Raw genomic sequence first — 18,969 nt, 5'->3', positions numbered from 1 at the left:
CTTATTAGAATTGAGCTTGAGGTAAAAACAGCTTAAAAGGTAAGACTTGGAACTTTTCTAAATCTACGATGCAAGTGAATGCACGGCTCCTCGGTAGCTCAAGTGGTAGAACAACGGTCTAGTAAGCAGGAGGTTGTGCGTTCGATCCGCAGTCGGAGAGGATATTTTTCTTGTTCTCACTTAAGAACGTTTATTACAGTTAGAGGAGAAATGTAAAGAGTGCACTGAGGGAGGAGCGAACATGCGGCAGCGCCAGCAACTTTTTTTAATGCATTTGTATAGCTATACATAGGCGTTTGAAACTGATTTTTTTATTTAATTGCAAAAATAACTTGTTGATCTCTCTAAGAATTGAATATAGAACCAGTATCATGGTATTGCGTCATGCAAAAAAAAACTTGGAAAAATTCCACGTACCATTTTTTTAAAGAGTCCATTTTTACGTAACTCCTCGATAAGGTTACACGTTAAATTGAAGTATTTTCAACATTTAATATCTAAAAAACAGTGTTGTGAAACGGTCTCAAATTTTACATGTCACTTTCTTATATTATTACGAGCATCCTGTTAAAATTTCAGTAATATTATACAGAAAACGCTATATGCAATGAACGTCCTTGACATCAAGATTTTATTTCACCCTATAAGATCAACAAAGTCACACCTCGTCACAACGGGGGAAAAAAAAATTACAGTGATAGGCACTGCCATAGCGGTGGAGGCTTTGCTAAGCGATAAAAATAATTGCGTATCCGCTTTCTTGGCCAGTTTTTTAATCACAAAATTTCCATGGATGGATTATTACATTTTTATTGGCTCTTATTCCTTTAATTTTTTTTTCATTTCTGCATCAAGTTATTTTTTTATGTGCTACCCTATTCAAGATAGAGCATTATTACAAGATTTTTTTTCTTAGCTTTTTAGATACATATTGTGGGTTTTATATATGCGACTAAGAATAAGTCTGTGAATGTTTGTAACATGCTAGTGCCAATTTAGAGCTGTAATTAGCGTAGGTAGTAGGAAGTGGTTTTGAAATAATTAGAAAGTGCGCCGTCTAGCAGTCCGTCATGCCATGGCTTTACTTTAAACTTTTCTTATCTACCTAATATATTGTTTCTGATTGTTAATTTGTGTTATATTAAAAAATTTATTAAAACCATACCCAATTACCGAATATCCGCATTTAAACGGTAAATGTACCTTATTGCAGTGGGTTATTTGTATTATCGTTTAATAGAAGGATTATTTACATTTCTGCATTGTCTGACATGGAACTATAACTTTATGCTTGAGGACTCAATCAACTACTGACTACTGGTTTTTAGAACTCAGTTCTTTGTAGAACATTTTTCTAGAAAATAAAGTAAGAAAAATTTACTCAAGTGTATACAGTTGTGCATACATGTACGTGAGAGTCCATTTTTCTCAAGAAGAATAGTACAGTTTAAATTATTCCTTTAACAATAATATTCAAAAATCGAAATTTTCCGGTCTTCCAAAAGTGGCGATGTAATAAGTATACGCCATAAAATTGCACATAAGAACACAGTATAAGTGCTCTGTAAACTTCAAAGGATATTTAGAAGCATCATTGGCTTAATATATTATACATTTATACTAACTATATTATTCAAAAAGGTAGCAATATTAAAGTGCACGAATATTTTTCAGATGGATTATATTTTAAACCATTTTAAAGAGTCTTATTGTTGATCTATTGTTACACTTTAGGGGTCGTACCCAAATGCCGTGAACGATTTTTCGGCCCCCCCTTCCAGTGTAAACTTGGGGTGAATCAGAATAAAACTTCCTCTTTCCCAAAGTTACGTTAACTCCCTTTTTTTCTACTTTTTCGAAAAAAAAATTTTAATCCCTTACCTTTTGATTAATTACTGTTAAATATTAAAATATTATGAGTTTTTATTATGTTAAAATTACGATTTTTAAAAAATGAAGCGTAACGAAGCAACGCGAGTCATAATAAGTATGAATATAAATACAAGCATATTTAGCAATGTTGTCGAAGAATGCCTTAATCAACAAAAATCATAGTAGGATTTCAAAAGAAGCGACTTTAAATAAAATAAAAGTTTTGTGTACATCAACCATTAGGTAAAAATAATTTAAAAGCTAATATTACAGAATTAAAAAAAAGGTTTCGTCACACGTAAACATCCGTATTATTTAACCAAACCCCTCTTTCCCCTAAATTTGTCCATTGCATTCCGGTAAGACTGCTTACTGTTTCTGTTAAAATATATTGTACAACTCCAATCAATCTCTAATTTATTTTGTGTGATGGTTTTCATCTCATCTGATAACTGGTGATATTTTGCTGTAAAGTTATATTAATAAGTACGGTTTACATAGTAATGAAAAACTTGATTTTTTTTGCACTGTTTTATGTTATGTTATTTTGTATTTTTTACTTTTTTTTTTTACTAATTTCACAACACGTGTCTCAGGAACTTTGCCTTTACCGGGGACCTCTAGACTTACTTTTTTATGAACTGTAAGATAAAAATTTTATAACCGTATATACTTACTTTCATTTGTTGAACGTCAATGGTATCAGGTTTGCGTCTTCGCATGTATAGTTCGTGGTTTCCCATACAAAGCGCGAGAATGCGTTTGTTAATTTTAACTCGAGAGGCAAAAAAAACAAAATCTGGTGCCTTTTTGTCAATTGGTTTGATGATAAATTTTTTCTCATTAAAAGAAATATTGCGGATTTCAGACCATGGAAAACCAATTTTTGGTGTGAGCTTGTCGTCCTTCTCATATATATTCAGGCCAAGAGCATCAACACCTAGCCACAGTTCAGTACCTTTTTTATTACGAATTTCAAAGTAATTGACACCGTACATTTCCAGATCCTGCAAAAACAAAATACAATATGTAACAGAAAGAAGTAACTTAGTATCACTATAGTAAACTGAATTTTTATGCAGCAAATAAGACTATTAAGTACCAGATTTCAGGTCGCTGAATTTCAACTTTTCGTCACATTCCAAAGTTTAACTGGAATTTCTTTAAATGTTATCTTAACTCTACTACTTCGATTTGTGTGATACTTTAGTGTTCATGAATTATGAAAACAAAAAATCGATTATTACTTAAGTTTTTACTACGAATTACGATCAGGATTTGTTAATCCTGAACAGATAGGGAGTTACTAGTCTGATTGACGAAAACAAAAGTTCTTTTTTGGATTTGTGTACTTAAGCAGATGTGCTGATAAGCCAATAAATAGATTAATCCTTATCAATAATATAAAATTAAGGAGGCTTGGGCGTTTGGTGTCGTATCTATTGAAGGGCCCCTGTGGGGTACTTGTCATACAAATGATTCTTTGTAATATTTTTTTTATAATCATTTTGATTATACACATGTGTGAACAAAATAGCAATAATACGCGAAAAAGTCATTCGGAAAATCGATATTAAAAAATTTATTAGTTTTCCCAAGGTACCTTGTGTAAAGATGACGGCCCTGCCACGATAAAGCAGACAACACTGTACTCTCTTGCTCTCATCTGCTATTATATACCTATACTTGTGTTAGACTTAAATTTTCATGCTTGTATGTTTATGAATGTACAGCGCACGCGCACTTACAGTACCTGAACAAAACAATTCTCATGTTCGATGTTTTCCTCGCTATTTTCTCAAAATTTAACGTGTTGATCCTATTTTTTTTTTTAAATAATAGATTCTTTATACTTTCAAGTACATGTACCAATTTAATGTGTGGGCCCACAGCTTTTTATTGCGGTACGGTAGTCTATTGAATTTCGGGTTCCGTAAGGTTGCGTGTTAAAATGACGAACTTTCACAAGCGATTTTCTCGAAAATAAATGTGTTGACCTACCTATTTTGTTTTCCTAAAAAAATCTAGCAAACTTTATCTATATAATCTCTGAATTTCAGACCTAGCCAGCATTTAATTCAAAATCGCCCAAGCCTCCTTAAGTAAGAAAATACTTAGTATCGCAAGTATTCACTAGTAAACGGTTGGGCAAACTCACTTACCAAGGTAGCTGTAAGCAACGCAACTCAATCTTGAGCCACCTATTCTCAAATTTTGAATAGCCAGACTACCAAAGGTCGACATGCAGCAGTATCAAGTTTATAGGACGTATATACTTAAATAGGTATATATAATTACAAAATTATACAAATGAAGTACGTTCATGACTGTTCAAATTTTATTAGCATCCTCCGATGAATTCTGAGCTTGAAGTGATTGGTGATCCATTCGGTTCAAGCAATGAATAAATACACGGTGTATTTGAATTTATTTAACTGGACACACTAAGAGATTGAATCGATACTCAGAACAATATAATCATGAGATACAAATTATCACCTTAAGTACGCGAGAATTCTTGAAAATTTCGACTCACTGTGGTCAATGGCCAAAAAATAAGCTAACGATAAAAAAACGCATGACATCAGCGTTTATGTAGGCGAAGCAACAAAGATAGAATGTCGAGGGCGTTAAGCTCGATTGGGTTATTTAAACTAGCATAGTAAGGGAAAGTATGATTTAGTAAAGACTAGTTCATCTTCCGCCTTATTGATGTTATTCTTGTCCAATTTTATTTATAGCATTTAGAAAATAATTATTTTATTGTAATTAGATTTTTGTCAAGGATGTTGATATCATTCCAATGAAGTTCGTGGTTCAATATATTTTGATGAGCATAAATGGCGGAATCAGGATTTTTATCCCTACTGTGTTTATTTATACGAACGACAGAAGCTCGCCTTGTTTCACCCACATATGACACAAGACAGCTTTTACAGTAAAACTTATATACAACGTTTGTCTCTTTTAAGGTTATCCATGTTTTCTTTACCTAAGTAGAAGACGTCATTTGGCGTGTTGTTAATAAGAGGGTAAACGTGAATGTTGTAAGGTATTAACACGGTTGATATTTTATCAAAATTATTATCTGTATATGGTGTCCCAATTTCGCGAGCAGGATTAGTAATTGTAGGAGTCTTGGTATAATTAGTATGTTTGTGTCTTTTTAATCTAGCTGTTATATTCTTGTTAATAAAGCTTGAAAGATAACTATAATGTATCAAAAGGTTTTTTACTTCAGTAACGTTTACACGGCAAAACCCTGGACTGGAAAGTAAAAAAGCTCTGTAATGATTTTCTGGTCATCCAGTTAGTTATAAAAGAAACGTTATTTTTAATTTAGTGTATAGAGCTATTTTACTTTATTTTTGTTTTCTAAATTGGTATACCATATACAGATAATAACTTTGATGAAATATCAACGATGTTGTAACATCGGTGTATCCACATTAATTATTTTTCCCTTGCTTCAAAACTTTCTGTGCCGATTTTAGAATACTAAACGCAGGGGCTAATGTGCATCTGCAAAGAGGTGAATCACCTACAAGATTGTTCGTAGCTAAGGTATTACGACCATGCATGACTCAGATACATGAACGCTGGCCTATGCTGACCGGAAACAACGAGCTAAGTAAAAACGAAATAATTATGAAAATCAATTGATGCAATAGTTCAACTGGGAACAGCTGCACTGAAGTTTAATATTAGATATTAGTATATATAGATCGAGTTTAATGTTAAAAACTAGAATAACTTAGAGTTAAGACCCATAGACTAAGCGGGAATAGTAGCAAATGCTAGAACTATTACATGTGGCTAATACAACTTGTACACGCCGCACCATTAGCCAGCAACAATATTACATAAACCTACGAAAGCAATCTTATTGACTTTCGAAGAATTATCCGATTTGTACCATTCATGTTCACAGGCTCATGGTTTACTGTACAACCCTTTTGTATCGCGTTAACAATTTCATAAACATACTGCAATAGCCCAAATTGTAATCTTATTAAAAACTGTCACTGTTTTAAATGTAAAGGAAAACGGAAAGTAAAGGCACTTCCCCCTTTTCCTGACACAGAGATGTCGAGAGAGAGTCCGCACTCTTGCCCCAACACGGTTAACGGAATTTCCGATTCCCCAGGGCACCCCGAGCCGACTTCCTCTCCTACGACAAGCAGAAAAATCCATAGTTGACCAAATGCTACTCACATTCTGAAATACATTTACAACTAACGATGAATGGAAACTATCGGTAAATCTAAGTAAGTTAACAATATAATAGTTTGCGACGAGCCCCCCACTACTGTTTCTATGGATGTACGTGTTTTAACCAAAGAAACCGCTGTTGTTAAATAATCATTCATGATTATTTATTAGTCCGATCAATGCTCACGTGTACAGCGTAAAATCTAGCAATTATTATAGTTATTAATATCTAAAATGAACTACTACTTAGACTATTATTAATATCATGAGATGCTGAATATCTATTCAATCAAACCTAAATATTAAGCAATTTTCACCGCTCTTTTTGCATTGGGCTCGATTGAATGGGTGAACAATGTTTACTATTCGTTGATAATGATAATACCACATCTTAACGTTAATATTAAGTTATGATAAAATCTTGTAACTTTTTGATGTAAAAAGAAAAGAAGGGCATGAGTAAGGGAATCACCTTCCCTTCTCTTGACGCATAGAGGAGAACAAGCCAGATGTGGGAAGTGCCAATTTTTGAGTGGCCAAACTAGAGCAGTTCTAGCCAATTAGATTTTCGGCTATTGTCTTTTTTTCAAAATTTTTCCCCGGCAAGTTTTCCTGCGTTTTTCGAGCCAGCGCGTGATCGAGGTCCACTTCTCGCAATAAAAGGGCCCGGAGACCTAGAGGAAAATCAGTTCGGAGTTAGACTCGACTCGACTCGGCTCGACGATAGCCCTTCAAAGTGGACTGAGTAGTAAGAGTCCGCCTCTGCTACAACCCAGTCTACTGCGAAGCGAGGTACAGTCGCAGTTCAGTTCGGCACGCGACATTCGACGATACCCTTCAAGGTAGACTGAGTAGTGAGAGTCCGCCTCTGCTACAACCCAGTTTACTACGAAGCGAGGACACAGTCGAATCTCGTTGTCACCCTCGAACGATCAACTGGTAACCAGAGTCCGCCTCTACTGCCACTTGATCTTCTTCGAGCGAGGTTTCTGTCTATGCTGGTTCAACGCCTGTATCAAGTTTCCCTTTTAAATAAAAGTACGTGACAAGGTATTAGATTTCTAAGGATTCTTTCTTCCTATCAAGTGTTTCTTTTTCCGTGAACACCATTACTCGCCATAGTATTGGTACCCGTGGATCACCGGGAAATATAAAGTGTTTTTGTTTGCGCGAACGCCATTACTCGCTATAGTATTGGTACCCGTGGATCACCGGGAAATATAAAGTGTTTTTCGTGAACGCCATTACTCGCCATAGTATTGGTACTCGTGGATCACCGGGAAATATAAAGAGTTTTTCGCGAACGCCATTACTAGCCATAGTATTGGCATACGTCGGTCACCGGGAATATCAAATTAGCCACGCACATACCATTGCTCTCCGCGGTAGTAATACCATCAGAATAACAAGGACCGATCGGATTAAAGCAAATACTCACCACAATATTAGTGTGTCAAAGTCAGATTGCGAGTTAACACGCCTCTCCCACGTACGGTGTTAACAGTTTTGAGATCGCGAACGAGATATACACCGGTGCTGGTAAAAGAGAGCCGCGAACAAGTGCATCGGAATATTGCACAGCAGTCGGTCTTAGTCGCGTGAAAGCAGTCGTAGCCCTTTTTTGAGTACCGCGTCGTTAAGTTGAACTACCCCTTTAACCCCGCGTCCCACCTACGCGCCCAGTGTGAGTCCCGAGCTTTTAAGCGAAAGCTTAGGCTCGAATAGTACGTTGCGCCGACGTAACAATAATAAAACCCTAAGTGGCATCGTCTATTTAGGAAAAAAAAAAAAAGGATAAACTTAAAAAAGAGAAACATTGTTCATAAATTTTACTGTAAAAGCTGTCCAACGCTAAAGGTAGATGAAAGAAGGGAAGCCACAAAGGTCTGCATAAATAAACACAGAAGGAATACAAAAACCCAGATTCTGTCATTTATGCACATCAAAATATATTTAACCACGTTCTTCATCGGGATGATATCAAAATCCTTGACAAAAATCTAATTACAATAATAGATTAATTTCCTAAATGCTATATATAAAATTAGACAAGAATAATATCAATGAGAGGAAAGATAAACTATGCTTTAATGAATCATTCACAGTACACCGTACAGTAGTTGTACTGCTCACAGTTATCTTTGTTTCTTACTTTCTGTACGTTAAAATCTTTTTTAGTATAGTGATACTAATAACTATTATCAAACTCATCTAAAACAAGCAAATATCATTGCTTTTGTTGTTCTTAAGATATTCATAATTTTACTACGGCAAGGTTTATAATTCTTAGACTACCCATACAAATTACTATTACAAACAAATCTGGTATTTTGTAATGCTGATTTAGAAGTAAAAAATATATAGCAAAGATACATCATTTGATTCAAGATGATCAACTATTATAGGTGTATGAGACAGAGTTTGAGAAGAGGTTATTCAATGCAGAATAAAGGGCACAATACTCCACACAAAAACTCATCGTAAGATTGTTATAAGCAAGATACGTAAGGTCCAAAAGTTTCAGACCTTTTCACATATTACATTAATCGGAAACACAAAACTAACCTATCATTAAATTACTAGACTTTTAGTTACCCACCAACAATAAAAGATATTAAGTCATTTCATTTCATTAGAAAGATATGTCATTTTAAAGTCAGATAGTCGATTAAAAATTCGAAATGGATAAAACTAAGTATCGAGCTGTGATCAAATTATTAACGAAAGAAGGCAACTCGCCCGCCGAAACGTCGTTTGGAAGCTGTATACGGGCCATCTTTTTCTTCGTATTCCACCGTCAGAAAATGGGAAAAACAAGATGTACCTCGTCCAGGACGCACATCCGAGGCCATTACTGATGAAAACATTATAAAACATATTGTATGGTTCAGGCCGGAAACTTTTGGACCTTACTACGTAGGTGCGGCATTCGTTCACCACTGATCGTAAATTAATACCAAATTTCATTTTTCAGCAATCTTTAAATAATTTTCTGGGCTGATTTGTTCTAACGGAAACAAATATTGGTTTACTACATTACTCCAGTTAAAACAACAGTTCTAGCAATGAGGAAAAAGTAGTATCTTTACATAGAAAGAGTGAAAGATAAGGGCATCGGCTGAAATCATTTTTCAAGTTTCAAAAAATTTTTTTATCGTATTATTAGTTAGTGGGATCGAAAAGCTGATGTAAAATACTAAGCACAACTTTACGAGTTGGATAATGAAAAAAAACGGCTTATTTTGAAAAAAAGCCTCTTTACAACAAAACAATGTAATTGCCTTAAAAAGCTGGTTGGATAATGAGAAAACATGAACGTTAATAATATGGTTTGTTAGAACATAAGGATTATTCAGTCCTTTTAAATTTCTTTGACTTTATGTAAATCAAAATCTCAAGGAATGGATAGCTGGAAAACATAAAATTTTAATAAGAAGTGATAGGATCAATAGAAATAAATTTTGAAGATTTTCTAGAAACGCACTTAAGAGACGTAATTTAGTTAAATGAAGAGATTTGAGCTTATAAGGAGATTTGAAAAGATCAAAGTATATTTATGTAGATATATGATCTCACGATCGTTTTTTGATTACGTTCCTGAAGCTCACTAATTTCTCACTATCTACGTGAGCGTCTCTTGAGCAAAAACTCGGAGCAAAGTATCCTCATGAATAATAGGTAGCACATTATTTTAGTACTAAGACGCAAAAAATGTAAAGTAGCATACACGAAACTGTTAAGAAGTAAAGGAGTGGATGAATCTAAGAAGAACGAAGTGCAAACTTACCTGAGCAATCTTTAGGTATTCCATCATAGCATCTTCACGAGGCATTTCCTTGTGCTCTTGCCACCAGTTTGTGATAGATGTTTCCCATTCTTCCTTACTCATTTTGTGCTGATCCATGACGCGCTGGGGAAGCAGTCGGTCATTTGCTAAGAAACCTGGTCCATGATTACTTTTTAGATAGTCACCATAGCGTGCCTGCACGGCGTATGAGGCTAAGAGAACCGACGTCTCGGGTGGACAATATATTTCATCGTTTAAAATGGCACTTTTTACCTGAAAATAGAGCCAAAAGTGTTAGTGCTTCTTAAATAGTAGACTCGTTTTAAAATTTTTTGATTAATTCAATTTGTAATAATAGCTTTAGAGTCGCAAGAATACTTGTACTTAATTAATATTTTTGGCTAATCTCAAATTACTTTTGCAACAGAGATTCCTAAACCTAAATTTCAAAGTCTGGATACGTGTAAAATATCTAGTAAAACGTTACTACCAACTTTCAAGAAAAAAATAATATTTTTGGAATCAAGAAACTAGTACCGTATACTTTGATACATTTTAAACAAAAAATATGAAATCAAGTAGCGAAATCTTTTAGTGGCCAAGCATGCAAACCGTTATGACCGTTTTTGTCTTTATCTTTATACTCTTAAATCGGTTGCTACGATACGATGTTTGTGTTCTTGTGTGTCAATTGTGTCAATATTAAGTCAAAATTTTAAGTGAAAGAAAAACTAAGGCGTAATTTTATGCTATCGTTTTGTTCTCATTGAAGAAAAGTTGGTAATTAGAAGTAGAAGATTGGGGCGATCGTCACGTGCGTACTTTTAATTGCATAGTAATACGTACTTGGGTATAAGTTATAAAGTTCTAGCAAGTATGGTTATGAAAACAAAATAAAATGGATAGTAAGAAAAACGTAGACGGTGAAGAAAACAGCAAAAAAGTTTAAACTTGAAAAGAAAAAGATACTACTGAAAGATTTGAATATGGTCGCTGAAATGCTGCAAAAAATTGTAAGTTGTATGAGGCACGATGGAGACTGAAAGTCAGGAAGAAAACAGCAGTCGATTAAAGCAAGTTTAGAAAAAAAGATGCAATGTTTAGTGCAAAAATGAAATTTTAGTGTGGAGAATGAGTGATGTGAAAACTAATTTATATATTATTAAGAGTTTATTCGCTTTAAGCGCAATTCCGAAATCCCACCCCCACTGAGCACTTCGAGAACGATTGGTAGTCATTCGAAAAGGACAGTACTATGAATTGATTTCCATATGCTTGTAGAAAAGCGACATTAAAGGGTTGGCCACCTGGTGAATGGAGCCGAAAGCTCGATTTCATAGTAATTACCTTTTCTAATGACGACCAATCGTTTTCAAAGTCTCCAGTCGGGGCGCGATTTCGGAATTGCGCTCAAAGCGAATACTTTATTACCTATCTCTGATTAAGAACTACCCTTCATTAACTAATTAATGAAATTTTTTTTCGCATTAACAAAAAACCTGTTAAGATGGTACTTTGAGAAATTAATTAAGCTAAAATTCATTATTTTTTTTTTGTTTTTTTAAATTTTTTTATTTTTTTTTTATACCGGGTTACCACAACAGCCTACTTGGCCTAGTCGCGGGGGCCACCCACTCACCACCTATGTGTGGGGGTGTATTGCCACACCCATCTCTAAACCTTTTTCCTCGCCTCCTACCTGAATCCATGGGCACAGTGTGAGTACCTCCGGTGGAACACCTTGCCAGTTAAGCTGACACTCTCTGCACCGATGGTGCATCGGGTCCACTCACCACTGTGTAGCCTTTCCCCGGAGAAGACTCCATTATTCCAGGATGTCCACTCCTCGCCGGTTAAGCCGGCGCTCTCTGCCGAAGCATCGAATCCAGGCTAATTAGCATCCCCGGAGAAGCCCCGTTGTTTCAGGGGCCACTCCTCGCCGGTAAGGCCAGCGATCCCTGCCCGACGCCTGGCATCGGGTCTGCTAATCCCTACCTATAGCCCTAACACTGTTTCGCATTCACCCAGGCCCGAAAACCTGTGGGGCAAGGAAAAAACTTTGGAATTACTCTGAAGGAAAATTCCACGGAAAAACCCGCCCCGAAACAGCCGGGGTTTCATAGAAACTTTTTCCGATGAAAACAGTTTTTGAAAAAATCTGCATTTACCAGGAATCGAACCCACAACCACTAGAACTGCGTTGTATCAGTAACAAGCACACTTACCACTGAGCCAACGCCGCTTATGCTAAAATTCATTGTTATTTGTTACAAACTGAGAGAGAAAAGTTACATTCTGTGATGAAGAAAGAGTACCAAGTTTTACCTCAGATAAAAGGCTTTTAATTCACATGATTGCGGAATATAAATTTGATCTCTTAATTCGCGATGGATTTTAATAAATATTAGCTGGATTTTATTTTGCAAATATTAGTTTTGCGAGTTTTCTCGTTACTTAATTTGAAAGCATTTGTTTAATTCAGTTATAATACAAAATTACTCGAGGGAAATTGTCGGTAAGATAAGAAAGTTGGTATACAGGGTAGTCTTAAAAGAAAAACAGAGCGAGACATAGAGTGACTAGGAAGAATGTCTTAGAGAAGAGAGTAGTTTAAATGGTTCAGCAGAGAGAGTATGTCTAAAAGTGAAGATAGATAGAGTTCGGAAAAATTTAAAAACAGAAAATAAATCAAACGATAAATTTGATATAAAGGCCGTGTAAGTTTATTAATGCGAAAAAAAAAAAAAAAAAAAAAAAACAAAGAATAAGCTGATATATAGGTGAATTTTTTAAGTGGATACGCAGTTATAAAGAAAGGAAATAAATGGTTGTAGCAGGTAGGCTGGATATTGACTTGAATGTTATGCAAAATGGAATAGTATAAGTCGTAAGATTTAATAAATCAAGTAAATAAAAATGTTGTGAAAAAAGCAATTCAAGTTATGAAGACATGAAAAACAAGAAATAATGACTACTTAGGTGAAAAATCAAGCGCGAAGAAGGCATAAAAATCAAGAATAGGTTAAAAAACTGAGGCTATGGGAGGTTTAAATGGTTAATAAAAAAGATAGTAGAATAGACTTGTGAAAATTTGACCTTAAGAAAATTAATTAGATCATTGAGCAAGGAAAAACGAAAAAAGAAACAGATACATGAAAGCTTTTCAGTAGTACGAGCTGAGAAGGAAAGAAGCAAATGAAAAGTACGTCAGGGTGACATAAGGCGATTGGTTATATACATCAATACTGGTTTAGTTTAAAAAACATCCTACTTTTCAGAATTTATGGTTTCATCAGCATTCTTTTTTTTGTAACTTATCTCACTAAATGTCATACTGATATTGTGAAAAAATTTTTAAGTTCAAGGAAAAAGTTACATTTTTTATTTTTGAAATAATATGTGACTAATCAGATTTTTTACTTTTAAGCTTAGTATCTTTATTTCCATTAAGAGCATATCTAATGATAATTCGCATGTTGAATATGTACACTCCTGTAGATACTTTAAGAGTTAAAAATGACAACTATTTTGGTACGAAATTCCGTCTCCCTTTTTCCTTTGATAGAATAATATTCAAACTCTTTAGAGTCTATGATAGTAAGCTTAGATTTGTTGCAATGCAATGCGTTAAGATGAAAAAACTGAGAAGTCAAACACAATCTTTTAAAACAAGTAGGAAAATATTACTTCTAGTCATGTTTGAAAGTAGAGTTTCCACTAAATATACACATGTAGCGTTTCCTGTCAATCCAGCCCGTCCCTTAGCACTTACGTTTTAAATATTAAATCTAGTCTCACAATTTTAAGTAAAGCTATGATTTCTTATAAAGTATTACAAAAACGGAATTTAAATTTATGTTGATTAATAAGGTTTTTTAAAATGCTTACAAAAAATATTCTACTGATATTTGAAAATTTTACGATGGCAAATTTAAAATAGTAGCAAATAGTTAGTATTCTTTAATGTTTACCAAAATAGTGTTATGACCATACTGGTTTAGAGTATGGTCTTAAAGGTTTTATTTTACTGTAGATCGTAGGTCTCTTTGAATTCAGCTCATAAGCTTTATTTGTTCTTCTTTGTTGGGTAAAAATCTTTTATTTAAACGATATGGATGATTTCAATTAATGTATTATTTAATTAACGCAACTTTAAATAGTTATTCTTTTAAGTAAAATTTGCTTGGATAACTTAAACAAGGTTTGGTATTAATTACATTACTGATAAATAACTTACATCTATCATTGACTGTTGTTACTGCTGCTTCAGAGTTCCTTAATGCTTCATGCAGTAATTTTCAGTGGCCCCTTAAACTACACAAATGAGTTCGTGGCCAGAAAGATGTTATAGTTTCTGCTTTCTCTGCTACAGCCGGGACCACTTTCAGCAGGCCTATTCAATTATACCTTGCTCCTTACTATAGTCTAATACTATTGACGTTCTCGAAATGCACCCGAGTTGCCTTAGCCAACACGTTATGCCTAACGTGTATAAGGTACTCGCGAGTCACAGAAGTCGAGAGTTGACTAAAATGTTAGAGGACAAGAGATAGACGTAAAAAGAGCGATTTTTCCTCTTGATAGTGTTTTTTTCATAGCATCAGAGCGAGTAGAAGAGGCCTTTGAATGAATTACGTCAACCAATGAGCCATATTCTTGCAACTGCGTTGACAATAAAACAAGAGACTTGCACGATGATGTTTCATATAATGATTTCATGTATTAAGAAATAACAGTACAATAGTACTTATCTCCTTTTTCTGCCAGGTCTGATTGAGATTTTTGGATCAGTAATGATGCAAGCTCGCATTAACAATAAAAGAAACACTATTCTCAGTGAAGCGTGAAAAATAAAGTTTTCAAGTTTTGAAATTAATCTATTTTAATGTTTTACAATCAGTTTCGAAAGAATGTGTTAACTACAATTTTTAAATTCGTATACATTAATTAAAATGGACAATCAATAACCAAATCAACTATTTATTTATACATACAATACAAATTATGCCTACATAAGTATGTTTATAACTTTTTAAATATTTTTTCACTCGTGTTGGCTATAATATTGGCTGATTGTATGTCATTTTTAGAGTACGTGTGTTCAATTTCAAGGGTCTGGGATCATGCTGGGCCAAGTTGTAGCCAATTTTTTACCAAAAACCGATATTTTGCCTGTTAAATTTGTTTATAACTTTTTAAACATTTTTTTGACCACGTAAGCTATAATATAAGATGATTGTATGTTACTTAAAGAGTACGTGTGTTTAATTTCAAGGGTCTGGGCTCATGCTGGGCTAATTTGTAGCCGATTTTCCACTAAAAATCGATATTTTGCCCGTTTAATTTGTTCATAACTTTAAAATATTTTTTTACCTGTGTTGGCTATAATATTTGCTTATTATATGTCACTAGAAGAGTACGTGTGTTAAATTCGAAGGGTCTTGGATCATGCTGGGCTAATTTGTAGCCGATTTTCCACTCAAAATCAATATTATGTTTGTTTAATTTGTTCATAACTTTTTAAATATTTTTTTACCCGTGTTGGCTATAATATTCGCTAATTGTATGTCTTAAGAAGATTACGTGTGTTCAATTTCAAGGGTTTGGGATTATGCTGGGCCGAGTTTTAGCCAATTTTCTACCAAAAATCGATATTTTGCCCGTTTAATTTGTATATAACTTTTTAAATATTTTTTCACCCGTGTTGGCTATAGAATTCGCTATAGGTTTGTCTTTAGAAGAGTACGTGCCTCAATTTTAAGTGTCTGGAATTATGCTGGGCCGAGTTGTAGCCGATTTTTCACTCAAAATCGATATTTTGCCCGTTTAATTTGTTCATAACTTTTTAAATATTTTTCTACCCGTGTTGGCTATAATATTCGCTAATTGTACGTCTTTAGAGGAGTACGTGTGTTCAATTTCAAGGGTCTGGGATTATGCTGGGCCAAGTTATAAACGATTTCATATAGTAAAGTGATATTTTCATGTTTGGTTAATTTGTTTATAACCTTTTTATTTGCCATATTTTGACACTGAATAAATTTGAATATTTACTAAATATTGTTAACAGTTGCTCTGAGTGGCAGCTGGTTTTTATTTTCCTTATTTTGCTAAGGTACGGGGCCCCTTGACACCACCTTTTCGATGACTCTGAAGTTTGCAACGTTGCGTGCAACGAAAATCAAAAAAAAATTTTTTGTTTTTTTTTTTGATTAAAATGCTTTAAATGCTTCAACAAGTAATAAGGAAGGCCCCCAGCAATTTTTAAATCATAAAAATGTACCCTTCTCGAGATATAAGAGTTTAAAAATTAATTCAACTGTAAAGGCGTAAAAAATGCGTTTAGGCCTTTGAAACTATTAAAAAGGAATTCATATAGTGAATATAAATCAAGGTAAGTCTTTGTCTATGAAATAACTCATAAAAACTATCGAAAAAAAGTTCCTCTTTATGATACTGTCACGATATAACAATGACCCATATAACCCAATAACCCAACAAAAGTAAAATAAACTGTATACGCAAGTACAAAAGACTTAAAAAATAAAAAATCATCCATACAAAAACTATATTCCTAGTACTAGCTCGATAAAATAACTAATAATGTATATTTCCCGTCATCGAAAACTTAATATGTTGAATATTTCATTGTGGAAATATCCGTAATAGACAAAAATTTTTTAACATTCGAATTAAATAGGCTGTACGACACCAATGATGGCAAGGAGAACAGAATAAAAAATAAAAACGTACAACAGTTAAATCACGTTTCGTCTATGACAAATTGTTATTTATTGAGTTTATCATTAAAAAAGATCAGAAAATACCTACATTTCAAAGCAATCTGATATCACAAGCTGCATGCCACTAATAATGTATGGACATTAACAGTTATCTCTTAGTACAAAAAGAAGGGTTATGAGTTCTAAGAATTTTCGTCTTCCGTAATTATTCATTACGCGTACTATATAGCAAAAATGACCGAATAATAATGAAAATTTAGGAAAAACTTATTATCACGGGCTGTACGCCACTGATAATGAATAGAAATTGATTAATATCACTTAGTAAATATAAAAGTTCTAAGTTCGAACAATTTTTGTCTTCCGGAATTATTAATTACGAGTACTTTATAGCAAAAATGACCGAATCATAATGGAAATTCAGGGAAAATTTATTATCATGGGCTGTACGCCACGGATAATGCATAAAAATTGAATAATATCACTTAGTTTATATAAAAGTTATAAGTTCTAACAATTTTTGTCTTCCGGAATTATTAATTTCGCGTACTATATAGCAAAAATGACCGAATAATAATGAAAATTTAGGAAAAACTTATTATCACGGGCTGTACGCCACTGATAATGAATAGAAATTGATTAATATCACTTAGTAAATATGAAAGTTATAAGTTCAAACAATTTTTGTCTTCCGGAATTATTAATTACGAGTACTTTATAGCAAAAATGACCGAATCATAATGGAAATTCAGGGAAAATTTATTATCATGGGCTGTACGCCACTGATATTGCATAAAAATTAATTAATATCACTTAGTAAATATAAAAGTTATGAGTTTGAACAATTTTTGTCTTCCGGAATTATCAATTACGCGTACTATATAGCAAAAATGACCGAAAAATAATGGAAATTAAGGGAAAATTTATTATCACGGGCTGTACGCCACTGATAAAGCATAGAAATTTATTATTATCACTTAGTATGTATGAAAGTTATAAGTTCTAACAATTTTTATCTTCTGGAATTATTAATTACGCGTACTATATGGCAAAAATGACTGAAAAGTACGGAAATTTAAGAAAGATTTATTATCACAGGCTGTAGTCCACTGACAATGCATACAAATTAATCAATATCACTGAGTATATATGAAAGTTATAAGTTCTAACAATTTTTGTCTTCCAGAATTGTTAATTGCGCATACTATATGGCAAAAATGACCGAAAAGTACGGAAATTTAAGAATGATTCATTATCACAGACTGTACGCCACTGATAGTGCATAGAAATTAATTAAAATCACTTAGTTTGTATAGAAGTTATAAGTTCTAACAATTTTTGTTTTCCGGAATTATTAATTACGCGTACTATATAGCAATAATGACCGAAAAATAATATAAATTTACGGAAAATTTACTATCACGGGCTGTACGCCTCTAATAATGCATAGAAATTAATTATTATCGTCTAGTATATATAAAAGATATAAGTTCTAACAGTTTTTATCTTTCGGAATTGTTAATTGCGCATACTATATGGCAAAAATGACCGAAAAATAATGGAAATTTAGGAAAAACTTATTATCACGGGCTGTACGCCACTGATAATGCATAGAAATTGATTAATATCACTTAGTAAATATAAAAGTTATAAGTTCGAACAATTTTTGTCTTCCGGAATCATCAATTACGCGTACTATATAGCAAAAATGACCGAAAAATAATAGAAATTTAGGGAAAATTTATTATTACGGGCTGTACACCACTGATAAAGCATAGAAATTAATTATCATCACTAAGTATATATAAAAGTTATAAGTTCTAACAATTTTTGTCTTCCGGAATTATTTATTACGCGTACTATATGGCAAAAATGACCGGAACGTACGGAAATTTGGGAAAGATTTATTAACACAGGCTGTACGCCACTGACAATGCATACAAATTAATTAATATCACTTAGTATATATGAAAGTTATAAGTTCTAACAATTTTCGTCTTCCGGAATTGGTCATTGCGCATACTATATTGCAAAAATGACCGAAAAATAATGGGAATTCAGGGAAAATATATTATCACGGGCTGTACGCCACTGATAATGCAAAGAAATTAATTATTATCCTTTAGTATATGTAAAAGATATAAGTTTTAACAATTTTTGTCTTCCGGTACTGTTAATTCCGCATACTGTATGGCAAAAATGACCAAAAAGTACGGAAATTTGGGAAAGATTTATTATCTCAGGCTGTACGCCACCGATAATGCATAGAAATTGATTAGAATCACTTAGTTTTTATAAACGTTATAAGTTCTAACAATTTTTGTCTCCCGGAATCATTAATTGCGCATACTATAT

At 33.5% G+C, this 18,969-nt stretch overlaps 1 protein-coding gene across 4 annotated transcripts in view; it reads right to left on the bottom strand.

Annotated features, from left to right (window-relative positions):
- Positions 1-18,969, bottom strand: part of Moe (moesin) — a 236,779-nt gene that overhangs the window by 50,690 nt on the left and 167,120 nt on the right. For all 4 annotated transcript variants that reach the window (XM_089592508.1, XM_089592506.1, XM_089592505.1 and 1 more), the window contains 2 exons: positions 9,872-10,144; positions 2,550-2,879 (listed from right to left, as the gene is read on the bottom strand). In XM_089592508.1, the coding sequence (XP_089448634.1) occupies positions 2,550-2,879; positions 9,872-10,144 (603 nt within the window). The remainder of the gene's footprint in view (positions 1-2,549; positions 2,880-9,871; positions 10,145-18,969) is intronic.

The sequence above is a fragment of the Copidosoma floridanum genome, unplaced genomic scaffold, assembly GCF_036245765.1.
Source record: "Copidosoma floridanum isolate Cflo_tuat_1 unplaced genomic scaffold, Cflo_Japanese_pri ptg000018l, whole genome shotgun sequence".
NCBI lineage: Eukaryota > Metazoa > Arthropoda > Insecta > Hymenoptera > Encyrtidae > Copidosoma > Copidosoma floridanum.
The sequence above is the reverse complement of the archived record's forward strand: the minus strand, read 5'-3'. Positions and strand labels throughout refer to the sequence as shown.